General features: G+C 38.2%; 5 protein-coding genes across 8 annotated transcripts in view; 3 read left to right on the forward strand and 2 right to left on the reverse strand.

Moving 5' to 3' along the window:
* Positions 1-727: 727 nt before the first annotated feature.
* Positions 728-12,948, forward strand: ncmap (non-compact myelin associated protein). The gene is made up of 4 exons (XM_020713582.2): positions 728-807; positions 10,166-10,254; positions 10,587-10,671; positions 11,793-12,948. The coding sequence occupies exons 2-4, from the start codon at positions 10,179-10,181 to the stop codon at positions 12,070-12,072; spliced, it is 441 nt and encodes a 146-aa protein (XP_020569241.1). The 5' UTR covers positions 728-807; positions 10,166-10,178; the 3' UTR covers positions 12,073-12,948.
* Positions 12,949-13,027: 79 nt separating this feature from the next.
* tmem234 (transmembrane protein 234) lies at positions 13,028-21,088 on the forward strand. Of its 3 annotated transcripts, none has more exons than XR_002292918.2 (6): positions 13,028-13,284; positions 13,614-13,765; positions 13,841-13,907; positions 14,870-14,962; positions 15,067-15,214; positions 21,012-21,088. XR_002292918.2 is itself a non-coding variant. In XM_004082509.4 (5 exons), exons 1-5 carry the CDS (start codon positions 13,272-13,274, stop codon positions 15,162-15,164), a joined length of 423 nt encoding a protein of 140 aa, XP_004082557.1. In that variant the 5' UTR covers positions 13,028-13,271; the 3' UTR covers positions 15,165-15,933. The 3 variants fall into 3 exon arrangements, 1 of the variants encoding a protein (XP_004082557.1); XR_002292917.2 differs by lacking the exon at positions 21,012-21,088 and adding an exon at positions 15,969-16,384; XM_004082509.4 differs by lacking the exon at positions 21,012-21,088 and having other exon boundaries at positions 15,067-15,933.
* Positions 15,666-21,688, reverse strand: LOC101170886 (doublecortin domain-containing protein 2). Its single transcript, XM_011490287.2, has 11 exons — positions 20,990-21,688; positions 20,865-20,916; positions 19,631-19,701; positions 19,102-19,233; positions 18,871-19,008; positions 18,758-18,797; positions 18,549-18,614; positions 18,273-18,417; positions 18,057-18,166; positions 17,868-17,936; positions 15,666-16,089 (listed from the first exon to the last, which is right to left on the reverse strand). The coding sequence occupies exons 1-11, from the start codon at positions 21,271-21,273 to the stop codon at positions 16,003-16,005; spliced, it is 1,194 nt and encodes a 397-aa protein (XP_011488589.1). The 5' UTR covers positions 21,274-21,688; the 3' UTR covers positions 15,666-16,002.
* Positions 21,689-22,314: 626 nt separating this feature from the next.
* iqcc (IQ motif containing C) lies at positions 22,315-25,213 on the reverse strand. Its single transcript, XM_004082239.4, has 5 exons — positions 25,076-25,213; positions 24,773-24,916; positions 24,404-24,704; positions 23,002-23,123; positions 22,315-22,645 (listed from the first exon to the last, which is right to left on the reverse strand). The coding sequence occupies exons 1-5, from the start codon at positions 25,115-25,117 to the stop codon at positions 22,610-22,612; spliced, it is 645 nt and encodes a 214-aa protein (XP_004082287.1). The 5' UTR covers positions 25,118-25,213; the 3' UTR covers positions 22,315-22,609.
* A 184-nt stretch (positions 25,214-25,397) lies between these two features.
* The window catches only part of fancm (Fanconi anemia complementation group M), a 34,471-nt gene continuing 32,134 nt past the window's right edge, over positions 25,398-27,734 (forward strand). For both annotated transcript variants that reach the window (XM_011490289.2, XM_011490290.2), the window contains exons 1-4: positions 25,398-26,163; positions 26,231-26,403; positions 26,960-27,037; positions 27,137-27,295. In XM_011490289.2, the coding sequence (XP_011488591.1) occupies positions 25,476-26,163; positions 26,231-26,403; positions 26,960-27,037; positions 27,137-27,295 (1,098 nt within the window). In that variant the 5' untranslated portion in view covers positions 25,398-25,475. The remainder of the gene's footprint in view (positions 26,164-26,230; positions 26,404-26,959; positions 27,038-27,136; positions 27,296-27,734) is intronic.

Consider the following 27,734-nt stretch of genomic DNA (forward strand, 5'->3'; position numbering starts at 1 on the left):
GCCGTGAATATTTTTAATGACATGGAACCTCCCACATGTACTCATGGGTATTAGTTGTCCATTTGTTTCATGATGAGACAGAGACTCACTTCTGGGAGGAAGCAAAGGAAGCACGTCTTTATATTATACTCAGGAGATTAATCGGATCTTAACTAGAAAATAGAATAGAAAATAGATGGGAGATAAGAGCAAATCCCTTATTTTATCTGCACCATCAGAGGCTTCTGCTTCTATAAAAAAACGGTCCTGCTCCTCTTCAGGCTCAAAGGTCATGGTGGGAGCAGACAACTTTGGACAGTCATCTAAGTTTTTGATCAGCGACCACAACACGCCCAAGGGCCTGGCAGGGCGACCAGAAAAACCAGCTTCCCGAGATTATTACTCTTAGAGAGGAGCAGCTCAGAGCTCGGTGAGCAAGCATGTCTCCACCTCCTCGTCACTCTCGCTCCTCCTTCTCTTCACTTAAACACTTTCGCACAGAAGCTTGACTCCAAACTGCCCCAGTGTGTCTGTTCCTCACAGAACAGTTGTCACTTTTGAGCAATCAGGGAACTTGTTTTTTTTTTTTTTGGGGTGGATTGGGTGGGGGACTTTTGGAGTAATTTGCAATCTCCTCCTTCCAGGCTCTTCCCAGGTGGACCATGCCACCCGCAGTCTGCTGAGGGTGGGGGGTCTGACTGCTCGGGCTTGGGCCAGATCCAGAGACGGAGCAGCTCAGTAAGTAACTCATCACTGCCTCTGGGGGCTTGTTTTCTTGGTGCGGGATTCCCAGTCAAGCGGGGAGAGCAGGGGTTCCTCCAACTTCAGGTGAATTCCAGTTATGTTTCATGAAATGGTGAAAGCCTGTCAGACAGAAAGGTCAGACATCTTTGACCCTTTCACTACCTGCTCAACCAAATGGTAAAGTACATTTAAAAAAAATATATTTTTAAAAGCACTGAGTGTGTGTTGCTCCCCAAAGGCAATATTTGAATGGATTTTGACTTGGTTGGGCGTTTAAAGAGTTAAAGGATAAGTGGTTTTTCGGTGGATTAACTGTCAAGCTCGTTTATTTGCTGTGCATTGTTGTGAAATGTGCTAGATCAGGGATGTCAAACTCAAATTCACAGTGGGCTAAAGTTAGGCAGTGAAGTAAAGTCACGGGCCAAACTCAATGTGTATTGAAAAAATAACTGCAACTGATACGTAATATTTAACCTTTTCATATAGTGTCCTCTTCTGTAATATTCTTTCGTTACAACCATATTAGCTCCGCACAAAAGACAAACAGGTCTGTCCTTGATATTCGTGGACAGATAATCTGCCTCCCACCTGTCTTGAAAACTCCTGTTGTCCATCTTTTTTTTGGTGATTTTCTTGAGGGTGAAATTAATTCGTCCGATGTGACTGGAGCATGGCTGTCAGTGACTGTCAACAGAAAATAGAAGCACTTGGTGGTTTCTACTGCATGCCAACATACCAGCAAAGCATTGTAGGATTTGTAGTATTAGTGGTACAGTGTATACCGCGGGCCAGCTCTAATGCACATTTAAAATGATCTCGCGGGCCAATTTTAATTACACTGCGGGCCAAATTTGGTCCACAGGCCTGAGTTTGACACATGTGTGACTGATGTTTCATCAGAGGGCTACAGAGCTGTGGTTCATCTTTGTAATTCTTCACTGCCATCCAGGTGGGAGGAAGGAATTATTCCTGTGTAAAAAAGTTTATTATCTTCTGGCCTTGTGGTGATAAGTACTGCATGTCAGCACAAACTTCTCTTTGCCTTTAAATTTTACTTAGATAGGCAGTTGAAAGAACCACGTCGAACAAAAAAAGTCACTAATCCTAAAGTCAAGAAGAACTTTGAGAGTCCTGTTTCTGGACACTTTGTTTGTGTGTCACCCATAAATAAATATAAAATTCTGCAGCAGGCATGTTTTAACATTTGCGCATCTGTCTAAAGTTTTAAGCAAACTGTAAAAATGAGTTTTTCTTTTCTCCTATAAAGTACTTCTTCAATCTCCCATCATGCAGTTTTGACTCCTTGGCCCTCAAATTGTCCACTTGTTGGTCCATCACACAAGGACACTTATCTGTTTTTCACAAAACCTCCATTTGTGAAGCCTTTCATTCCCTGCAAAAACAACAAAAACAACTTTCGGAAGTAGGCTCTGCTTTTAGGCAATTAGTGCATGAGGATTATTTAATAAATTAAGGTATAGTTCACTTAGAGATCGCCAAATAGGAGACAAAGCACAACAAAAGAGTTGATTCTGCTCCTTCTTGTGTCTGATGTGTTTGTTGTGTTCTGCTCTTCTGGACCACTTAACCTTACAACTACAATTTTCTGCTCTTACTGCTCACTTTTGCTGCTCACTCCCTTGTCCATCACAGCCTCAGACAGTGAGACCTCAGTGCAGCTGCTGATCCTCTGGTAAACTGATTGAGGTCAATAAATGTCAGCGTTACATCCCTCTGCTGTGATACAGCTGCAAAAACAAATGGCACGTCTGACCTGACATGAATAGGCCCAGCTTTGAAAATCTAATTTCATTCTGCTAACAAGTGAAGCCCTATATATGCTAATAACCTGCTCAATTATTGATGACCGTTTCACAGGTGTCAAACCCCTCACCGGCTTTGTCTGCTGTCTTCACGCCCTGCAGAAATAAAGGAAAAAGGGGAAACTAAACTGTTCCCGCTCTGCATTCAACACGGCAGTCTGCACAGTCCAATAAATGATTTGTTTACTCAGGGAGGAAGAGAGGATATTGAATCTACAGCGTTTGTGGAGAGCTGCAATCTTGTGGAACATCAAACACACAGTAACACCAGAGAAAATACTCTGACTTAAGCCAAAAAAAAAAAAAAAAAGAGAAAGAAAGAAATCATGCTGGAATGTTACCTCACATCCATTAAAGAATCTTTTCTCCCAAAAAATAAAGTACTCATTCAATGGCTTGATATTAGCTAAACTGGGCTATATTGTTCAAAAATGAATTTTCAAGTCTTCTTATCTAGTGAAAAACCTGAAATTCCATAAATAATATTCACCTGCAGTTACTGCTATGTTCCCATAAGAGTTTGAAAAATAGACTGGACTTGAACTAACCATGACTCATGTCTGAAGTCAAACTTAAATCATTGTTCCAATAATATAATGGTCATTTTTTTTCTTTATAGAGTCTCCGTTTGGAGTAGAATTTGTACATTTCTAAGGAAAGCTTCAGTTTTTTCTCTACACTGGAGTTTTGGGGGCTTTTTGGCCTATTTTTCAACATTTTCTTTATGATTCTGTTTCTAACTGACGTGTGAAGCGTCTCCAGAGCAGGACGCAGCGTTAAGACGGTGTGAGAACTGCTGCTGTTTACATACCTTTTACCTGGCTGAACCAAACCTAACCTGCTGCGTGTCTGATGGATGTGTTAGATGCCAGGATTACTTTGTCTTTGTTTGACACTTTTATCATATTTTTTCCTTTTTTCATTAGTCTTCATTGCTTCATAGTGTCCGAATATCTGGTGCCCCTTAAAATAATTTGATGTTTATAAAAAATCCTTCACTGTGGATGTACAAGCTGTGTCGAGCTGACATTTGCCGTCAATAAATGTCTTAATTTGCTCACCGATTGGCAAAGTTAAACCCACTTTTGGTTTTTCTTTGTGTCTCAATGGAGTAAAAATAATAATCAGGTCTCCCTATAGAAAAATGTTAAACCTAAACATATAAATGCTCACTAAAAACTTGTTTAGACACATAAGGCTGCAAAAGCTCTCTTTGGATTTGATGTGTAAGCCGTGTTTGAGAAAAAATCAATTCTGCGTTATACTTGCAGTCAGAATCATGGGGTAATCATTTACTGCCTGAAGGAAGAAGAGATTCAACTAAATGAGGTGAATACTTTAGTTTAGGTAGAATTTACAGTAATACTATAAGCAAGTTCATAAGTTGGTTATATATCTAAATGTCTGTATAACCCATAAAAGATTAGACAATTAATGAAAAGCTACCGTCTGCTATTAATTCTTGACTTTCAAATTGAATAAATGTGATTTATTTTTTCATAATAAAAGTGTCAGTTATTTCTCCTAAGGCACTCATAGCTTTACCTTGGGAGTATGGGACCATTTTTTTAACTATAGTTAATCATTACTTTCTTCGTCAACTCATAAAACAATTTAATGATTAGTTTACAGTTATAAAGTACAATAGAGTTTTCTTAAGCTGTTGGGAAAAAATCACTTTCACTTCATCATATTTTTTCATAAATTAGTTTTGCTTCAGTGAAAAATTGTTTTGCTAATAGGTTACTAATTTATTTCTTCATAATACAAATGTGTGAAGCTTTACTAGAGGTAGACAAAAAAGTTAAACAAATACCTTTCTAGTATTAAATTTGGTTTAACATAAATTCAGAATACACGCATTGATGTTGAATATAATTCCTGACTTTGAACTGATTTTCACTATTCACATTTATTGGGTTGACTCTTTAACTAATTCTTAACTTATTGCAGGTTTCCTGAAATGTATGATTTAGTATAACAATGACTTTTTTTGTTGTTATTAATGAGAAATTATAGAAAAATCTTATTTTTCTTGAAGATAGGTAAAATATTAAATAGTCAGCTGCTTATTAAAATACAAATCCCCGAAAGGAAATAAAGAGAAGAAAAAGATTCTACATATCTTTAAAATTCATAATAATATGAAATTAATTTTCAATTTTTCATGATGGTATTAGGCTTTTATTTTTTAGACCTTTTTTATGAAAATATTTTCTTTTTTGTTTGTTTAATTAGTACTTGGAAAAATGTTTCTAGCTTCTCCTAAACTATCCAAACATTACCTTACTGTTGGGTATTTTAATTATTATTTCACATTCTTATTAAAATGTGGAAACAGGATTGTTTGATTTTTATGTGGGTCAAGTTTCTTGCCATAAATAATTTGGTTTTGCTACTTTACAACCCTAAAATCTGGTAAAGCAAAAACATGTTTCTTTTTCTAAACTCAAATAGCAAAAGAAAAAAACATTTAGCATTTTTCCATTTTTACCAATCCACTGTACGTGCGTGTTACAAAAAGTTGTAACTTTTGTCTTTTATGGATCAAATTTGTGTTTGGCTGAATGAGTCTGAAACAATAAAGAAGAGCAGATGGATGCTCTCCAGCATGAGCCGCTGTCTGCCTTTTGCAGTTACCACAACACTTGCGTTGCTAGCCGTGTGCAGCACATGGAAATAAGTTCACTTATCAGAAGCTGTCACCTCAGTAAACAGCAAATGTGGTGCATATTGTTATTAATTGTGGTACCTAATGGTGTGTCAACAACTGGAGAGGCTGTTGCGTAATATTTGCCATCAAGCAGGAAGTTGGATAAGACTCAGGGTACAGTTGAATATCAAGCATAGCTTACATGTCCATCGTCATAAAAGTCAGATGAAGGAGAATCCGTCTCTTTACATTGGCGCTGGTTTCTCAGGTGATCTTCATCTTGTGCCAGATGCACGGCCGTAAATGTTCCTTTTATATGTCTTACAGAACGTGTGCAGCTTGTAAATTTTGATGTTGCTTTTTATTATGCGAAGCTTATGTATTTCTCCCAAGCCTCCACTTCTGTTCTAGCATTTGACACAGTGTTGCATTTCCACCAGCAACCACTAGAGGCAGGTTACAGAAGGGAGCATTTCCCATTGAAGCCCAGTAAAAAAAAAATCTGAATTAAAACCAAAAATAAATCTACGTACAGACTCATTTCAAAGGAGATTTTTGCTTCATTGTCTTTTAATGAGCTCTAATTTTTACACATATTGGGAGAGTGTTTTTTTACATTTTTTTCTGGTGGATGCAGGCATGGATGAACCTAACACAGACGCACTCTGTCCTCTACAGAGGACAAATTTGCATTTCTGGAAGTCAGGAAGACATTCCTTTAAACCATATCCTGCTGAGGGGCTGTTTAAAGTCACTGTGACAAATGATTTTTTTTTTTCAAAATATAACTGACTTCTCTAGTGCTGAGGGTTTTTTGTACCTATTTTGCATATTTTTTGTATATTTTGTTTATTTTCTGTTTTAGGATGACTCTCTCTTATATTTTTAACTTTATTTTGACAATTTTGTATAGAAAACGTCCATTGCAAAACTTAATTGTTACACTTGAATCAGAAGCATCCCTCTTCAAAGGATAGTTAAAATGTTTTCTTTCCAAATTCAGACACTTGGCGCTGTGGCAACGCCTGTTGTTGCTGTCATAGAATAAAAGAGCGAAACTTGTTTTCAGGATTAGTCACTGCACTTGTTAAATGATGGGTGATGGATGTTAAATGAGGCTGTCATCTTATCTCTAATAAGGGCCAAAGGAAGCTGACGTGGGTGACTTTTATCGGGACACATGAAGTAACGTATTGGTGTCACTGGAATGACGCCACAGCCTCATGTTTGCTCTCGGTGTTACAGTGACATTTATTGGGGAGCAAAAGGGAAGAACCTCACAGGATGTTTATCTACTTCCTGTGAGGTGCAAGTGGAAAAACAAAGTACAAATGACAATTTAAAGATTAGAAGAGTGTAAATTGCTCTTGTCAACCTTCATATTCTCATATCTTTTAGGGAACTTCACCTTAGGGAAACACCTGAATTTGCATGAGCCGATATTAAACGGCGATACCTATTCTGACTCTGGAGGGGAGCGGGACCAACCCTGACCTTCAGCTGTGGGGTTCCTGAACAGCAAGAGGGACTCTTCTAAATTAAAGCGGATCTCTTATGTCAGACATAACAAGAGTCACAGTCTAACAGATAAGATGAAGACAGTGATCATCAGGAATGGTGACCGTTTAGATTTTTCTGATGGAAAGAACAAAGCATTTAAAAATATCCTTTTGTAGGAGTCCCCAAAAAAAGATAAAAACGCATTGTTAGTATTTATCAATAATGATTGCTCTGTGTAATAGATGATAACCACGTCAAAGAAAAAGGTCTTTCAGGGGTCAACACAATCGTCTCTCTCCATCAACACCATCTATTTTCTTCTACAGCTAAACACATGAAAATGCGTCTTCAACAACATTCTCAGAAATGAAGGTCCAGCTCCAGATAAAAGCACAAAAACAGGAGTCCGGGGGGGTGGTTGCGTAACCGAATTTCCAGCAAAAACCGACACAAACTTCCTAGAATCTGAGCTGATAGATTGACCGCCCATCACCAGGCCTGCAGTGGAAGGTCAATAAAGTCTGCATTTAGAAATTGTAAATGTGGTTTTAGGGCTCAAAATCTGCAAAAATCTGTAACTTGAAAGCTTATATGTTGACGAATAGTTTATTTTGGGGAAGGTTCAAGTGACAGAAACCTTGTGGTTCTAAAGAACAGTCTCTGGAAATGAAAATCAAACCCAAACATTTTGATTGCAATTGTGAAAAGGAAAAAGGACGAAAAGGACAAACTAGGGATGTAGCGAACAACTTGATTTATATCATAATTTGTGGTTGCCAATACAATTCCTAGTCGATATTGGTTCATTTTGAACGATCCTCTTCACTGACCTAAGATTGATCCAGGACATCTTTAGCCAAAAATTCAACCAGAGCGACTCATAGAAAAATACCTGAATACTGAACAGTGCAGATGAGGTTTTACAGATTCCTTGTGTTTCTTTTAAAAAAATAATCAAATGTAAATTGAATATGTGTACAAACAAACAAGAATTAATGTCAAATCCATCCACATTTTAGTTTCATAAAGTTCAGCCCACTGTTGTTTTTACATATCAAAATAATACAAAGGGAACATTATTAGAACATTCCAGCACACTGTAAGGTCACATGTCTGTAAAATTCAAATTCAAAGTGTTTCCTTACATTGAACTGGAATGATGGATTGATCAGTTTTTGCCGCGTTCACATGTGCGTGTTGTGTACGTTGTAGTAAAATAAATCTACAGTGCCTTGGATTGTAGTACGACGAAGTTTTAGGGACAGTTAAAATTTATTTTATTTTTTTAAATTACGACTTTTAAGTCATAAATTCACGAGAAAGAAAGTCATAACTGTTAAATTACGAGATGTTAAGTTGTAAATTTACGAGTTTTTATCTCGTACATTTACGAGATAAAACTCATAAATTTATGAGTTTATATGTCATAGACTTAAAATCTCATAAATTTATGAGGAAAAATCCCCAAAAGTTTTCCGTTTATCGGAGTCTATCTTGAAGATGAAAGATGTGGAGCCTTTTGTAGAGCTTTATTTCCGGATAGGTTTAAAAAACAAAGAGATTCGGAACCTTTTAGCGACTCAAAATCAGATTATTCTCAGTGGAGCCGGCTTTCCGGGGTTTAGTGTCAGTAAAGCGGAGTTTCATATGTAAAATAAGGAGTTTAGAGACATGTTTGAGTGCAGCGGACCGCTGCAGCCTTTATTCTCCTTTTCATTCACACACCCTGAAGGACAAACAGTTGCAGAGGTAAATTTTTCAGTAAACACAAATAACGGTTTACATAGACAACTGGAGGAAAACATGCAGCAAGTGTTTTTGGAGCTTTTAATGTTTGATTTTCTTAGTTTAATTCAAGCATTTGATTGTGGACAAAACAACAACAAAATCACACAGATTCATCAAACTCATTAAAGACTAAATGAAAAGCATTGTTTTAAAAAAAATTACAAAAAAACAAAGAAAATTTAATGTAAAAAATTAAAGAAGCAAATAGCTGTAATTACTTATAAACAGAGATTTTTGCAATGATGCATACAATACACACTTAGGTCACATTAGGTTCATTAAATATGAACAACTGAAGTCAAGAAGAGTTGGATTTATTGGTTTGAAAAGGAGTGGGAAGAAGCAAGTTCATTTAATTCATTTATTGATTGATAAAATGATTATCTTTAGTGCCAGCGCTTGATGCAAGCTAAGCTTGATCAATGGTTACCAAAACACGTCTGAGTGTTCACAAACTTTTTCTGTTCACAAATGGACCTTACACGAGGTGCTAGATTTTCTTTTGTCTTGTGGGAGCAGTGAATGGAAATTGATCATAGGCTGCAGTTACACATGGGATCGTTCATACGATCCAATGAAATGTTCCAAAATGATGCACCGCCCCTTTGCAAAAAAACGAACTACTTTATTTGGACACACATGAATATTTGCTTTTGCCTACTCTTGAACCAGAAAAAGTCAAAGCTTTTGTTGTGATGACGTAACAAAAAGTCAAAGCTTTTTGTTACGTCTTTTAGCAACTGCCTTTATATGTTTTTATTTCTTAAATAGTTCAATTTATTCTCTTTTAAACCCGCGCCAATACATTCTACATTTTTTATTCAAGTCTTTCCTTTTTTTGAGGTCGAATTCTAAAGTAATGCTAAATAGTTGCATAATATTTTCATTAGAAAACTGTTATATAAAAATGTTTTCCTTAAACCTTATAACCAATTTACTTTTTTTGATATAAGATCCTAAAAAATACTTCCTGTAAAGTGTAGCATTAATAGAAAAATAAATAAATGAAACACACAAAAAATGCTTAAAAATGAATTAACAGAAGAAAAATAGTCCCTTTAATTCATATGCTCAACACTATAAGCTAAAAGAACTTACTTATATGGTATAAATGTGTTTTTATGATGAATCTGTGGCTCACTTTTGTGCTTGAAATATATATTTTTCATGCATAGTGATTCTCAAACACAGATTTGCTGAGTCAGGTTTGGTGAAATCAAGCTGAATTTCTTAAAACCAAGAAAGGACCAGTCAAACTGAAAACTATATACAAAACGACTTTAATACAAACTTTGAAATAAAAGATAATAGCAAATTAAAACCTTCATAAACTCTGTGTCACCTTTGAACAACACAAGTATGGATAAAGTTAAGGAAATTAAAAGGTTTTCTACAAGCTGTGATTCATAAGGTGCCGGTAAAATGATCAAACGTGGTTTAAATCACAACTGTGTCTCCTTATGATTCTTAAAACTGTACAAAACTGTAATTTCACACAAATTAAGTATAATGTCACACTATTGGCTGAGCTGTTTGTTCATTTCTTACATATGAATGGAACATTTTTGGTCTCCAACTTTTCTTGTGTATTACTTCTTCCGTCTTTTCCTTGTCAGTACTTCCATTGTGATTTTTCAGGCTGTCACTGAGCGAAAATAAACAATTTTCTGTTTTTTAGGGTATCTCTGAAGATGTCTTCTGTCTCAACAACAATCACATCTACCACTACTGCCATCACCAAATCCCAAGAACAAGTCCTGATCCAGAGTACGTCGCCTTCTCCTTGTTGTGCACTTATTCTGTCACCTCATTTTAATGAAACCCATGGAGGTGTGATTCCCAGGCAGAGGAAAGAGAATGAATGAGAATCTGCGTCACGCACATTAGTGTGGGTTGTTTTCAGGAGTGGCATGTATTTGTTCGAAAATGTTTGTCATTCTCTGCTACTATGTGATGTTGTAGCCAAGTGCAGTAAAGAAGCATAATGAGCTGCAACAGGAATGTGTCAAAGACAAGAAAAAAGTTATGGGGGAAAAGGGGGAGGTCACCCTTTCACTGTGTTCACCGCTCTTCTTTTTTTTCTTGTGTGTGCTTCCCAGGCTCTGGGGCCATGATTGCTGTCATTGTCATTGGCTTCATTATCATTCTTGCCATTATACTCATCATCATGAAGACATACAACAGGTAAGACTGCATTCCAGTTCTGAGCTCCACATAATTTGGAGCTGGTTGGTTTACATGCTTCATAAAGAAGAAAAGGATGATCCTCCCAATATTTACATTGTGAATAACATTAAAAAAAAAAAAAAATATATATATATATATATATATATATATATATATATATATATATATATATATATATATATATATATTTGTTCAATGTGTAATTTAATGTGTTATTGTGATTTAATGTTATATTGTGTTTGCCTTTACATTCGACAGCATAGGTTGTAAATAAAAAAATAAAAAAAGTCATATAGAGAATGGTATTTTGGCTAACTTTCAGAGTTTAGTTGCTTTTTACTTCTCATTAATGACCCACTCCAATGTAACTTCTGTTCTGGGTGTTTTTACATGTTCTGGCGGCATTTTTCTAATAATATATTAAGAATGTTAGGCTCAAAATTGCGTTTCTGAGAATTTCTTTATTCAAATTGTTGTGAATCAGGAGCAGATGGAAAAATGCTGCTTAAAAATAGAGCCTGTTTGGGATGTAGAAGATACGCTGCGTGGGCCACAAGCTCCCTGCTCTGCTCCATTCTGATGTGTTCAATTCTAGACGCCTAGATCAACATACGCCATCATTTTCCTCGTCCAAACTGGTGTCTGGCTCAAAACTACTTCTGCTGGATAGTTTAAATATTGTTAGCCATTTTTGTTGCACTGGTAAACTTAGGTTAGAAAGGGCTGTAAGCTAGCAGGAGACGGTGTAAACAGAGGTCTCAGTTATGGGTGTTGGGTAAGGGAAACGGTGTTGCTCCACGCCAACGGTCCTGCCCACAACTCAGAGGCAAATTTCTAATGAACTAGTGCTGCTCTGCAGAATCTGTGTCCTAAAGACAACAACACAAGTTTTTTTTTGTTTTGGCTAAAATTATCAAAATTATAATTAAAAAAAAACTGCATTCTTTTAAAACAGATTAAATGATGATCAAAGTGGTTCTTTAAGTAATGTCATTTTGGAGTGCTTAACGATACTTCAATCCTTCTTTTTATCAACTTTTTCTTTCTCCAAAAGATATTTTTACACTCAGAAATAATGTTTAAATTTGTTTGAGAAAACCATTTTCGTCTTTTTCCAGGCGGACACACACATCCAGAATCCTTGGGGTCAGGTCGGGGACCAAGCCCCGTCCAAAGCTTTCTCAGTCCACAGCTCAGAGCACCATGCCTCTCAGCCCCCTGGGAGTCAGCTCGATATCGGGCAGCATCACCAACTCAAACCCGGGCTCAGAGAGCAGCTTCCGGCTGCCCAGAGTGGAGTTACCCAGCATGGAAGAAAACCGCATGGAGCAGTTCAGCACCACCAGTGACTCCACCGTGGTCACCATACATGAACCCACCTCACCAGCGAACACATAGCGCGGGGGCTCACAAACTCACAGTCAACTCGGAACCAAGCATTGACTGAGATTTATTGCATTTATTGTTGACCACAAACTGTGCCGACTGAATCCTGCGGAGGTCTGTATTGTCTGATCTCCACCAGTTCCACCTGTTGACAGCATGAGATGCAACAAGTTGTTTTGCTGTAAGGATGAACAAAATGTGACCAGAAACAGACACTGTGGATTTTATGAAGAATGTTGTGGTTTTTATCTGGTGGAATTCAGTGTTCAGAATAAACATGCCATGATTTCCTCTCGACAAAACATAAGATAAAATCTTAAACGGCTGTATCGTGGTGGCTCAAAAACTGCCACTGTCAGACTTTTTCATTGACATATTTTTTGCCCCATGCATGGGGCAGCATGCCTTTTTCCACAGTTTTAGAAACGTTGGTCCATTATATGCATTTCTGCATGAAAAAAAAATCTTTTTACTATATGATTTTAGAAGCCCTGTTAGAATAAGTTTGAACTTAGAGAAGAAAAACTTGTCGTTGGGTGCCAGTATGACTGAGTAGTTATGTTTATTTTGAATATTTGTTTTTAAGCAGTTACATTATGTGCAAAATCATGTTTACCCGACATCATGCTGTATTAGTCCTCCTCTCCGAGATTTTTTTGTTGATAGGAATCAGTCAAACAATAATATAGTGTTTCTGTACTGTTAGGACCAAATAGACTTTAGAAATAATTTTGTTTTTACTTTTAACGTAACCTACTTTTGTTCATCCCCTCAAAATTGAAACCTAAATACTTTGCACTTTATGTTCTCTATATATTTCTTATATGTGTGGTTTCTCTAAATTAATGCCATAAAATAAAATAAAAATGTGTTTTTTGTAACTGTGAATCATTGGTGCTCATTTAAGTTGAAGGAAGTTGCTCTCATTTCCATACAAGTCACTGCGCCCTCTACTGGTGAAGTTTAATTACTCACATAGAAAGTATTTAGGGCAGCATTCAAGATCTCAACTGTTGAAAAATGATGAAAATCTAAATTTAACACTCTTGTAGTTAAATTTGACTTATCTTTAATTTCTAAAAATTAAAATATTTGACTAAGATTCGAAAGGATAAATAACTTTATGTGTTAATATAATAAAAACATTTGGCAATGCTCGCACAGTGAATGAGGTGTTTTGTTAGCTGTTTTCCAGCGCATTTCCTGTGACAATGACAACTTTAGGTGAGTACAAACAAACTAAAGTGTCCTTAATAACCATAGACATTTCCGTTAATATTGCTATTGTTGAATAGTGCTTTAATATCGTCGTTTATATGCATGTTTGGTTTCCTTTGTAACGTAAATTGTGCTAAGCTAGCCCCCATTAATTTATGCTAAGGAAGTGACTTTTCCACGAAGAGTCCACTTTCTAATTTGTTTCCCCGCTATATCTAAGTTTGTTTTCTCCTAGTTTGCAAAAGTTTGATCTCCTAAAGAGATCCTAAATATAGATGGGTACAAAAATAGGAAAAAAGACTAGGATTCCTAGTTATTGAGGTTTTCATTCATAGGGGAGCTGCTAAGTCTCGTGCTGGTGTCGATATTGTGGGGCTGCACCAACCCCTTTCTGAAGAGAGGCACAGAGGGGCTGGAAAAGGTGACACAACCAAACAGGGTGTCACAGATCCTGGCTGAGATCAAGTTTCTATTCCTGAACTTCAAGGTGTGTTTCATCAATATTAATTCCTCCACCTTTAAACTGGATGCTTGGCTAATTTCATTCTCTGTATCATGTCAGTACCTGGTCCCATTTCTAATGAATCAGGCTGGCTCTGTGTTCTACTACTACACACTGTCCACCACAGGTAAGACTGCAAACTGATATTATTAATGTTAGATCATGTCAAACAATCCTATGTTTTCCCACTTTTTTTTTTTTAAATCAGCACCAAGTTTTATATTCATCATAAATACTGAAAATAAGGACTAACATTGGATCAAAGTCAAACCTGTTTGTTCGAAAACAACAAAAATTGCATTTTATTGTCTACAATATGAACTACACAAAAAAGCTTTTAACATGCCAAAAATGGATTAAAAAATTATACTTGACAAAGAAATAAACTATAACAGTCAAAGTAGGCAATAAACTTTAAAATTAATAGAAGAAAAAATATGAAAAGCAAAAACTTTATTTATAAAACTCTCAGGGACAAACTGGTATGAATAAAATATGTAAAGATCCACTCCAATGAAATGTGTGATTTTTAACAATGATGGAGAAAAGAAATATTAAGCTTCAAATTGCATTTCTGAGTATTTTGTTTATCAAATTGTTGTGAATCAGGAGCAGACGGAAACATTCTGTTAGAAAATGCTTGTAGATGTGACGTAGGTGTTACAATCGGTGGGCCACAAGCTCTCTGCATCCACTTGCAGACAAATAGATCAATTTTCCTCGTCTGAGCTGACACCTGTACAGCTGGATAGCTCCGTATTGCTCCACATTTTTGTTGCACCAGTAGTTAAGTTGGGACTGTAAGCTAGCAGAAACAAATGTAAACAGAGGGATGATGGAAAATGGGGGCAGGCTTACTTCTCGCCAACAGTTCTACCCACAACTCCTGCGTCTCTGCTGAAACTATGACCTTAAAAACGGCCTAATCATAATCAAAAGACCAATGGGGTTGCTTTTAAAGGAGCTCAAAAACATTAAAAATCCTTTAGTAATGTTAAAAAAGCCTGGTTAACCCTCCCGTTTGTCATGTACTTCTGTAGATGACAAATAAATAATACAAACTTAGAATCTACATTTCTACTTCACTAGATTTGTCTCTTGCTGTTCCTGTGACCAACTCGCTCACTTTACTTTGCACTCTTCTGACTGGAAAGTTACTGGGGGAAGAGTTTGGAGGGAAAAGTGAGTCCCATTTTCTATTGATGGAATCATTCCCGTCTTGTGTTGCTATGAAAAAGCTCTCACTGCTAGCGTTCTGCCTTTTAATCTCCAGTCTCTTCTTGCAGAAGCTGTTGTGGGAATGGTCCTCACCATGGCCGGCGTGTCTCTTTGCATCATAAGCTCCGTCGATGACGTAGATGTTGCCAAACTGAACGCGTCCTAGTCTGTGGGATTAAAACAACTTCCCTGCTGCGTTAGGAGAGTGCTTGGCCGGTAAGGAAAGGGAGCTGAAGATTCTCAGTTCTGCTAGGAGAATAACTGTTCTCAAGTTTGCTCAGCTCTAGCTTCAAAGAAGAGAGGGAAAGCGGGTTCACGGAGGGGTCAGTCCGGAGCTGGCGTGGATTTATAGTGCTTGCGTAGAAGTTGGTGGTTGTTAACTTTGCCTAGTAAATCCTGCTGCCCTCCATGTGACTTCTGTGTGCGCAGATGCTATAGAGACGACCCGATGTTGAAATGAACCGTTTGGGTGTTTCTCCTGTGGACAGAATATTTTACAGCAGCTGGCTGCTGTGGCGTGTCTCAGTGAGCAGAAGGTTTCTTCCCCGCTCATCAGTTCTTTTCTTGCAAATTGGACTTTTTTTTTTTTTTATACAAGACTGGCTCCACAAACAGAAATATACTTTCTTTTTATTCTAAGAGTTTTATTTACAAGACATTACATTTACTTTTTATTGTTTTTTTTTTAGGTTTCTTACCTTTACTTCATTATTCCTTCCTGTTATTTTGTATATTATGTATCTAATTTGACTAAATATGTTTCTAAAAGATGTAAATGCCGGTACTCAAAGCTATTATTACAACCCATTTTAAACAGCATAAACACAATATATAGAAGAGCTTACAGGAAGCAGCACTTTATCTTATTTCTTGGGTTTTGCGAGTTAAACATATGAGTTTGCTTCTACAAATCTGAATAAAACCAACAAAACCATGTGGTTTGGTTCATTTTTGACCGGTTTGGCTGCAGGCTCTGGTTGCAGCAGGGATGGATGACTCATCTGTTAGCGGGAATCCCTCTGTGAGGCTCTGATTTCCTCTGGGCGACGGTCCTGTCCTGCTCCGCCTGATGAGGCCTTCTGTGGGCTCGCCTGTCACAGCGGGACGTTAAGTCAGAGCAAAGGTCAAGGTCATGGAAAACACGAGCACGCTGGCCTCGCGTGTTAATAATCACAAGCGTGTAAAGTCGACTGTTCCCCTGTGAGACTTACTAGTGAGAGGAAATGCTTCAAGTTTAAAGGCTTCACTTCAGTCACCGTTAAAAAATATATGTTTTTGTTCTTTAAGCACAATTTTGTGAACTTGAATAATTCTTTTAAAGTGTGGCACTTTTAGATCTTTAAAAAGTGTCTTAAAAGAAATAGAAATCTAATAAAAAAAGCAATTGATGTTGATTTTCAGATGATATTATCACTTCAATACTTTGTAATGTAATCTTAGTTGGCAGTGACAGGTCAAAGATTTCCTGTTGGTCTTCACCAGGTTTATGCACACTAGCTGCTATTTTAGTCCATTCTGCTTCTCAAAAGCGGTGATGTTTTGGGGCTGTTGCTAGGCAACATTAACTTTCAACTCCCTCCACGGATTTTCTATTGGATTCATCATTGTCACGGTGGAAGATATTCCGCTAACGGAGGTTTATGCCTCTTCATGAACGGCCATTTATGCTTTCATTAATATGGATCAGTTGTCCTTTCCCCTTTGCTAAAAAGCAGCCCCCAAACCACGATGCTCCCACCTCCATGCCTCACAGTGGGTATGGTGTCCAACTTGGCATTCTTCCGCCTCCAAACACAGTGAAAGAGGTTTATATTAACTAGTTCTATATTGGTCTCATCTGCCTAAATGACATTCTCCAAAACCTTCTCTGGATCATCCAGGTGGTTTCTGGAGAACCTTAGACGGGCCGGAACATGTGCTGGCTTAAAGAGGAGGACCTTTTGGAGCACTGCTGGATTTAAATCCATGACAATCTTGTGTGTTACTATAGTAACCGTTGTTCTCTTCAGGCCATTGATCCGTTCACCCGTGTAGTTCTGGGCTGTTCTTAGGCTCATTTTTTGCGAGATCTTGTATTTAATCCATTTTCTAATTATTGCTCCAACAGTCGATCTATTCTCACTGAGCTGCTTGTTACTGTAGATCGGTTCATCCCAGGCTTGTTTAGGCGTACAATCTTATCCCGGGTGTCCTTTGACAGCTCTTTGGTCTTGTTCGTGGTGGAGTGTGGATAGGTTTCTTTCCTATCGATAACCAGTTCAAACAGGTAACGAGTGGAGGTTAGAAGAGCTGCGAGGAAAAGAATTCTCGCTTTTTTGTCAATACTTCTTTTCTGCACCATGATGACACCAAATTACCACAGTGAATTTTAAATAAAACAACTCAGATGCCATTGAAGAGCAGACTTTCAGCTTTTATTTTGTACAGAGCATTCAGAAGGAGTAAAAACCCAGCATCTGGTGATGTCCATGAGTTAAAGACTTCAGGCTGTTATTGCAGTAATGACCATTTTGTTTTCACTTATTTCATTTGTCCAATTACTTACGAGCACAATGAAATGAAGGGATTGTGTTTCAAAAGAGGGTTTAGTTTTTCACATTTTAATGCAATCTTTTTGTTCAACACATGGAATAAAAGCTGAAAGTCTGCACTTCAATGTCATCTGAGTTGTTTTATTTAAAATTCACTTTGGTAATGTACAGAAACTAAATTAGAAAGAATGTGTCATGGTCCTGACTGTAAGTTCTTGCGTGATTCATAGGAATAGCAGATACATTTTCCCCACAGAAGATCAACATTTGAACATTTGCTTGCACTGTATTAAAAAGACATTTTTTCTACTTTGTTAATTAAACAAAAAGTAATCTACCTCTTTCATGGCGAGCACAGAATCCTCTACATTGTTTATTTCTTCTTCCTCTATGATTTCTGCGGCTAGCTTTAGAATAAAAGACAGAAATACAATTTTATGGTTTAACTTCTTCTTTAACATTTCTTTCAGACTCATCTTTGTGTTTTAGCATTTTCACTTCACACTTAAAGACAAATTGAAGCTAACCTGATCAACTGGAAGCTCCGTCGCTGTATTTTCATCCTCCTGCACTTCCTCTGCTCCCTCCGGCTCCTCGTTGCTTTTCTGCTCTTCCTTTTGAAATATATTTAGATAAACTGTTGCAAATATAGAAAAAAGAATGATTAAAACAAAAAATATAGGTCCTTATGAGTTAGATTTTGACGTTTTAACTGAAAAGTTTGATTTTCTGGGAATCCTGACCTGATCCGTTGCTGAGCAGAGATGGGGCCTGTGAGGGTTTTGGGTGGATCTCTACACCGGTCCCTTCTGCTCTTTTGCTGATCTCCTGTGATGTTTGAGGGTCTGCAGCTTCATCTCCTGTCGACTTCACTCTGCGACCATCTGACTGAAAAGAGTCGTGCCTCACATTTAAATTAAAATCGAGTTTACATCGCAAAGGTGAAAGTGTGTCCTCAATCATGCTTATAAAACTTTAAATATATGCATTTCCTTTTTTATTGATTGATTTATTTTTACCTGTGGGGAGTCATGTGGAGCTGAGTCGCTGTGTGGATCCTCGGGATTGCTTTCTAACTTCCTGTTCTAAAAAGTTTCAAAAGGTAAACTTTTTCTACTGCTTTTTTCAGCTGTCATTCACTGCTGCAAAAAACCATATAGGCTTGAATAAAAATAAGAAAAATGCTGAAAGAACTCAAAGACCAATTTTTGGAGAAGAAAATATTTACCTGAGCTCTCCGTTGAAGTCTCTTTTTTCCAGGAAAATGTCTGGAAACAGGAACATCTTAGACCTTAACTGGTAAGGGAAACATGCATGTAACGTGTTAGTAATATGACGGACTTAAAATGCCTTTCTTTGGAAGCCAAAAGTGCCTCATATGGAAGTTTCTTGAATCTCTCGGTTCCCACAGCAACGTAGCAGTGGCCCGTCTCCAGCTCTCCAGCCGAGGACACGGTCATTCCTTCCAAAGAGCACAATCTGAGGAAAGAGACATTCCAAAAAACATCTCCACACCTTTGTTATATATATTGAACAAAATCGTGCATCACTTTCCGCTGGAGTGTCTCTGACCTGCGCACCGCTCCGGTCCGTAAGTTGACCTTCTCTGAGATCACGCACAGGATCTGCTCCAGGTCCTGTCGCATGCTGCGAGGAATGAGAAATCGGAGCGGTGCGCACAGAAGATCTCCGTTCCGGAAAACACTGAAAGAAACAAAACAAATAACTGTGAAAAAAATAAAGATAAATGTTTGGTTGAACTTAATGTCGTTTTTTTTTTTTAAAACCCGCTAAAATCTGAGGAGTTTCTTTAAGTTCAAAGCTGTTCCCTAAAACATTTTTCATCCTCTAGAGAAAACAAATAATTTCAAATTAAGAGAGACTTTAGGAAAAAATATCTAAACGTTACACATCTCAAATGTTGATCAAATGTTGATTATTTTGAAATTCAGGCATCAAATCTGACAAATTTTGGATGCAAAAGAATTAAAATATCATGTGGATTGTTGGCTTTTTTTATAGAAGTCTGGCAAAAAGTCATCTTTAAGAGCTATGGGATTAGAAATTATGCAAATATTGATCTAGTTAGTGTCCAACTCACTGGATGATGCAAGGTGCAGGTACAAACTCCCTCCACTTTGCAGTAACATGCGGCTTCTGGACACCTTTTACCTGGAGGAGACATTCAGAGAGGCTTTGGGCTGAAGAGCATCTCTGGTGTTGATGCCAATATTTTAGATAAACACACATGCTCACACATATCCATCAAAACATTTTTCACAAAGGTGTAATGACTTCTGCTCGTTTCGGCTCAGGTGCTGCATCCATGGAAACTAACATCACTTCAGACTCTTTTGATAGCCAAGTCTGATTTGAAGCATCCTTTCAGAACTCTTAACCCCAAATCAATGTAATCAGGAGCCAATTTCTATGTCTGTCTCTCATGCATTTTAGAGAAAACTGCTCACCAAAGAAGGCAGATATGCTTGTTTCTCTTTTTGATGAATTTGCAGAGATTTCTGCATCAGGCCTGCCTTAACGTGCACACGGCCCTGATGGAGTTGACGGGAAGCTTTGTTTCAGCAGCAGGAATCAGGCGTGTACAGACTTCCTGCAGCGCTCCACAGCAACCACAACAGAGTCATGTAGGACCCCCAAACCCCCCCCCCCCCGCTCTGAGGATGACAGGCTCCCAGGTTTACACCCATTCACTCTCCACCTTTTTAAACTCCTCACCAAACACTGACAGTTTAAGACGAAAAGCACACTCGCCACCAGAAAGACGCCACCAGTCAAAACAACAAAAACACACTAAGCAAACGCTTGCAATGATTGCATCTTTCTTAATTAAAATTCCATCTCTTATTTGCTTCTTCTGCATGTTAAAGTTTGATTTTGACATTAGCTAACCCTGTCTGGATAAAAATAAATATGAGAGCGGGATAATTAGGGCTCTATGTCAACAGTTAGATATACAGACATAGGTTCACGTCACACGAGATCTTTAAAGGTCGCCTTACAAGCTGGGAGTGACTGTTTGATGGACAGCGCAGCCATTAGGTCATTATTTCCAGCAATTTACATGGCAGTGAGTGACATTAATAGGCCGGTAAGCACAACAGGATGATCCATGTACAGCCAGTGCTGTACATAATAATGAGGCCCTGCAAGTATGGGCAATTCTTAGCTTATCTGAACAGCAGACAACCCCGCAGTTTCTGCATTTGACTCAGCGGGTATATAAATGGCTCACAGAGAACCCGGGTGGTACATTCCTGTTGGTTAGGGGGAGATTAATGAATGATGGGCAGTCACTTTACATAGAAGTCACCTACCTGGGTCTCTTCTCGAGAGGCGGGCTGTTTTTTAACCCCAGCATTGAGATAACTGCGTGAAAACAGCAGAAATTAAAGGACAAACGTACGCTTTTCAAAGCAGAAGTGTCTATATTTGTACTCACTCCAGCTTTTTGAACCTCTCAGAGCCGGCTGCAACATACTGGGCTCCCGTTTGCAGATCCTGAAGGTCCGTGACCCTGTGGCCCTGCTTGGGAGTGTACAGAGTCCTGACGGCAAGAGGAGCCCTGATGCTCCGGGTCACTTCGTTCAAAAAGGCTTCCATGGTGGCCACTTGTCGCTGGTTGACAACGAACCTCCTTCCGGTGTGGAAAGGGTCTCCATTCCTGTACACCACCACACTCTTCACCGGAGGCAGGTGGGATGTAGCTGCAGAGCTGGCAGCCATGTCTGAGCAAGCCGTCAACGTCCACACACAGTAAAAAGCTGGTTTTCAGTTCCACATGCGCTCATCCTGACTTGTTAAACAACTATCTCCAATATAGGTGCGACTTTCAGGAAACAGAGCTGCTGGAGTGTGAAGCAAGAAAACTTCAGCAGAGCTGGGGGGCTAAAAAAAAAAAAAAAACAGTTACTCCTGTTGTGGTCTGCCTTGACTCGCAGTCACCGCGCTCCACTCCGCTCTGTCCCCCTTCAAGCGGACGCTACTACACCAACAGCGGTAAGTATTTCCTGGTTGCTATGGCAGCACTGCCAGCAAAGGCTGGCTTTGCGGGCCAAACCATTGGCAGGAACCACAACAAAAGAGACAGACAGAAGAATAGAGAGAATGGGTGGGTCTTTGTTTTGTAAGCTGAATCAATAAGATACCCCCCCCCCCCCTGCCCACAACTGTCTACCCCCCCCCCCCAAAAAAAAATAAAAAATACAGCCAAATTAATCACCTGATTTACAAAAGACCAGTTAGTTCCAGTCCAAATTCAGTAAACCTCCCAAGTTCATCGGTTTGTCAGAAAGTGTTTGTAAGAGTTAGTTTTCTGTTAGCTGAGACAAGTAGCAGGTTTAAGAGTGTGAGGAAGATAATAATAAAGGGTTAAATAGCAAATGACAAGCTGCAAATAAAATGCTGTAAGCTAGTTTTTCCGGTTAACCGGACTAAAACATTTAGGCGTTTTATGCGGACTGTTTGAAAACTGCAAAATAAGAAGCAAAAATATTAAATGACCTTTACACAGATTGTACAGTTGGCTAGATTATTGGAAACTGTGTATGTTGCACAGGGGAAATGAAAGTGGAGATTTGAAGTCTACAATGTGATTTACTACATTTGATAAGAACTAATCCTAGTAATAATCAGAAATTCCAATACCAGCTGTTGAGCAAAGTGGAGCATATTTTTTATTTATTTGGTTTTTTCTTTTGCAGCCTCTGGACTTGGGCACTAAAATGATAATTTTATATATTTTATCACCAATACGCTACAGTTTAGAATAAGAATCTACCTTGTTCTTCACAACTAAGTGAGCCAACAGTTGATAAAGCATATAAATAATAAAATTCTGCATTAAAAACCTCTTTGTTCAATTTATAAACATGACAACTGACCCCAGATTATTTTAGAAAAATATAATTTATTGTTAACCTTTAAAATAGCATTTTTGTGAATTTTAAATGTTCATTGATAGTTAATAACTTAGAATGTTTTTTTTATCTTTGTCTTAAAAAATAATAAGTTCCACTCGTGATTTCCGTTTCCTGAAACGTCTCTTGGTTGTACGGCCGGTTCACGTTTGGGTCAGTCTGTCCTTCAGTGATAAGTACTGTTCAAGAGGAAAGAAAAGACAAGAAAAACAACAAACACACATCAGTAACAATACAAATAAACGCCAAACTAAACAAATGTGCTAACAGCACACAGGATGCCTGTTTACTTTGTGTATTATCAGTGTTTTTTCTTTACTACGGAATGTGTTTAACCATTAGGCTTTTATTTTTATATGATCTATAAAGCCTTATTAGTTTTACTGATTACAATATCAATAAAAAATACATTTACCTTGTTTCACAAAAATTAAGATTCAGGCAATTAGAAATAACAAAATAAGTTCAAAGCATATTTTCATTTTGTTCTAAAACTGCAACGATTATCACAGCTTACACAAATATTGGATTTTACCTTTTTCCTGCTGTCGATGGCCTGCTGCAGCCAGACCAGCTCCATGGTCAACGTGTTTCTATGGAGACGCAGGGCCTGGGGGGTACGAGGCACCTCCTCTGCCAGGCAGTAGTGCTGAGAACCTGAAGGTGCAAATTTCAAATGTGTTCGTTTTGATTACAACTGGGTTTGAAAAAATAAAAAAGATCAATAGAAGCGATTAGAGTTTCTTTCCTCTAAATAACTTCTTATTTTTTCAGGTTTTCTGTTAGTTATAAATGTAAGAATTCATAATTATATTAACGAAAGTTCAGTCCTTGTTCAGTTTTGCAAGGGAAATTTGAAAGAATAATATGTATTTATTCAAACTGTGTGAATAGGAGTTTGTGAAATAAAATCACAAGAGTTTTGGGGTTTTTGGCATCGATACCCAGCCTATCATAAACATCTTTAGTCTAAAGAAAAACACAGACACAATCTAATAAGCAGAGGGTCTGTAGGGTAGTACTATTAGTATTCCTTTACTTCTTGATATATTTAAGCAATATTTTTAACTTTTAGCTTTCCAACCTATTTCTTTATAGTCAACTACAATACATAGGAATTTAACTTCATCTACTCTTCTTACCAGTGTCCTAACTCACCATTTTCCCCTCAGCATTGATCTTTGGATAATCAAAATCTCTACATTTGGTTTTGTCTAGATCAGGGGTCTGCAACCTTTAATACTAAAAAAGCCATTTTTGCAGGTTTAAATCCAGCAAGAGCGGCAACATCTCACCTCAGTGTTTAGAAATATTCACTGCCTTTATATTTTTGTGGCCACTCATTTATAAAATGTAGTGTATAAATATTTACAATTATGCAATGATACCAGTTTTTTACTTGTATTATATTACTTTTGACAGTGACATAAATGAGTTCCTTTCAAAATGAAATCCATTCTGTGTCAAAGAAGATCTTTGTGCTGCTGCACATTTACTTTAGGAACGTTGCCTCTGAACAGCAACTAGACATAAAATTAGAATGTGAGCTTTAAATTCAACCTAACAATAAAGTACTCTGAGAATGGATCAAACTTTTTACCATCATTTTATCTAACGTGTGTGTGCATGTGTGATTTACTGTAATGTCAGCAGTGGTTAAAAAAAAAAGGCAGTTAAATGTAACTAATGTAAAATAACCTCAGTTTAAAAATAAATGCTCTAATAAAGGGATGAAAGAGCCACATGTGGATCCGGATCCTCCGGTGTGCAGACCCTGGTCTAGATTTATGGATAATTTGTTTTAATTGCACCACAGTTTCAGTTTTAAAAGTTTGGCTGTGACCACATCTAACTGATTTCTGACCGATCTTTATTGCAGATTAGCAATAAGGACCTCAAATATTTACCGTAAGCTGTTACTATAATAATGTGTTCACCTTTATTAGGGTAACTGTTCAAATCTATCTCCAAACTGCCCCAGATGGAGGAGGACCGCCTTGTGCTTTCCATCACCTCCTCATCTGCGTCTCCAACAAACTTCTGCTGTTGGTCTTCCTCTGCAGCAGATCTTCTGGGTAAACATCGATGGGATCCATCTCTCTCAGCCTCTTTCCTCTCTAGCAGGACACAAAGCTCCTTTCTTTCCTCTGACAGGGCTGGTGACCTCTGTGGATCTCCGACACGTAGACCAGATTCTGACCTCTTGCTAAAAGAAACGCCAGGCTGGTGTGGGCTGAGCTGAAAAAGTACAACCATGACTACAGAAGAAGGTTGTACAACAAATGATTACATATGCTGGAGCTTACGTTATCTATGAAGTATGGGATGGAGACAGTCGCATTAGTCCACCTTAAATGGGCCAAGCTTCCGTCAATTTCCTTCACAATTTCTTCAAAGTCCACGCTTGCGCGCCGGACCTCCTCCCTTATCAGATATCCACGCACAAGTGCCTGGTATAAGAAAGCGGGTAACCATAGCAACAATATCAAGTTAGGTAGGGCTAATTACTAGCTAGCACCTGTTGACAAATTTAGCAAGCTACTAGAACAGAACTTATTTACCTTTTTATTATTATTACGTAAAGCCTAAAATCCAGAGACTATAATTACCTGAAAACGGGTAACTATCACTTCCAATTCATTTCCGTGCATCGCTGTTACTAAACAACTCCCGTTTCAACGATGAGCGGGAATTGAACTTAAACTTTTTTTTTTACTTCCGGTGTCAAACGCAGAAATTAAAAGCATATCGTGCCTAACTTGAACAAGTACGTAGGAAGTGTCAAATTCTTTTCTTCATTAAACTGAAGAAAGAAAAAAAGCTAAATACAAATGCCAAAAATAGGATATATAACGACTCAATTTGTCTATAAATATTTTTGGCGTTCTAAGTTATAAAGATAGCAACGTATTTTGAAATACACGTTGCCGGAAGTGACCTTGTATTTATGTTTGCAATGTCGCTGCTATATCCATGCTGCTTTTCCCTTAAAGTTTTGTGCCGCAGCTGATGAAAATGAGTGGTGGTACAAATCAGAGAACTTTGTTTCAGACTTGGGGGGCCTCTGTGTCTCAAAACAAAACGATTCAACCCCCCCAAAATGGCAAAAAGGCTTCTGAAGTGTCGAGACCAAGACCACCTTCAAGTAAAACCGCTAAGGTAGCTACAACTCCGCGAGCATCTTTATGGACGGAATTCGGTCACACGTCAGAGAATTCAGGCAAGACGGAGGACATCTTACAGGAAAATGAAGATGACGACGATGAGTTGATGGTCGTCGCTGTCTATGAAGCTGAAAAGAGTTTGCAACTTGGTAACCGCCTTGAAGTTGACAGCTGCGTCGCAGTGGATGATGAGGCCACACTGCCTCCTCCATCTTCAGCCACACAAACTTATCCAGACTTCCCTGACTTTGACAGTTCCTCCGCTAAGGTATGGATCTATCCCACCAACTATCCCATCAGGAATTACCAGCTGAAGATCTCAGAGGCCGCCCTTTTCCAGAACACACTTGTGTGCCTTCCCACGGGTCTGGGGAAAACCTTTATAGCTTCTGTGGTCATGTACAACTTCTACCGCTGGTATCCATCAGGGAAGATCGTGTTCATGGCTCCAACGAAACCTCTGGTGGCCCAGCAGATCGAAGCCTGCTACAAAGTCATGGGGATCCCTCAGACCCACATGGCTGAGCTGACAGGTAAGGACCCAAAGGTACGATCCGCATTGCGTCCATTCGAAACACCAACGTCTGCCTTTTCCCACAGGAAGCACAGCTGCAAAGCAGAGGCAGGATGTGTGGAGGTCCAAGCGCGTCTTCTTCCTCACCCCGCAGGTCATGGTGAACGATCTGTCCAGAGACACCTGCCCAGCCAAGCAGGTCAAGTGTGTGGTGATCGACGAAGCTCACAAGGCTCTGGGAAATCACGCTTACTGTCAAGTACGGGATTTTTCACTCCAAAATGTTATTTGAACAATGCATCTTTTTAGATACTCTGCCAGAAAGCTTATTAACGCTTTTTTAGTTTACTTCAGAAAATAAAAATCACAGGAGGAAATATTTTTGAAGTTTCAAGTTGCTCCCACTATTCTAAGTTTAGAATTTCCAACAGAAAGTTCTGAATGTTGTTTAAAAAAAGAAACTTGAGGAATATGTTATGTGTGGAGGCAGGAGATAAAGGCCATCTAGGATTGTCTCTCTTTTTAAAAAAAATCTTTTTTGTCTGTAAGATTTGATATAAGGGCAGAAATAAAATAACAATTTTGATTCTTCTCACTGCTACTTATGCTGTCTTGAATGTTATTTTTTGTGGTTTTCTTCATGAAAGGTGCAAATAAACATAACAGATTGAAAAATAAAATTGATTTAAGTGATCAAGATTTCATAGCTATTGCTTGTTTTCTGGTTTAATGAAATAATTAACACGCTGATAGGAAAATACTTCCAACCATGCAAATGTGGTGATGAAGCCTGTCTAACTTGTCTTCCAACCAAGGTTATTAGACAGCTCAGCAGTCAGACTCTACAGTTCCGTGTTTTGGCTCTCAGTGCCACTCCAGGAGGAGATGCAAAGGTGAGAAGGCAAAATTTTTACCTCACGACTTTGTGACAGAAACACAAACCCACTGTGCAGTTGTTCTTAGATGTCATCTCCTCTATGGTTTCCACTCAGTCAGTCCAGGCTGTGATCTCCAACTTGCTCATCTCTCACATTGAACTGCGATCAGAAGAAAGTCTGGACATTCAGGCTCATTCGCACCAGCGTAGTGTCGACAAAGTGGTGGTTCCTCTTGGGGAGGCCCTTTCTGCTTACCAGACTCGATACCTAGAGGTAAACATTTTCACGTTCTTTAAATCTCCTGCTTTCTAAAGCAGGTCTCTGATTTTTTTTTAAATCAAATTATTCCTACTTTTATCTTCTTTGATGCAATAGGTTTTTTTTTTTTAGCATGCCATAAATGTACAAATTTACGCCTAAAAAATTGTTGATTTGCCGTTTTAAAATGTATTTTGAAACATTTTCATCCATTTTAGGGCCATTTTAAAAAGGGATTAAATATTTTTATGAAATTTTTACAACATCCATCCACTTTCTGTACTTAGTTAAGAAAACTTAAATTTTATTCTAGGAGTTTGGAATAAAATGTCATCTTTTTCTTACATCTTTCATCTGTAGAAAAGGTTACTAGTAGGTTTGATACTTTGCTGCCACCCTGTGGCCACATTTAGTATCGTTTTTTGTTTATCTTTTCAGCCCCAATCCTCCTCCC

This window comes from Oryzias latipes, chromosome 22 (assembly GCF_002234675.1).
Source record: "Oryzias latipes chromosome 22, ASM223467v1".
Classification (NCBI taxonomy): Eukaryota; Metazoa; Chordata; class Actinopteri; order Beloniformes; family Adrianichthyidae; genus Oryzias; species Oryzias latipes.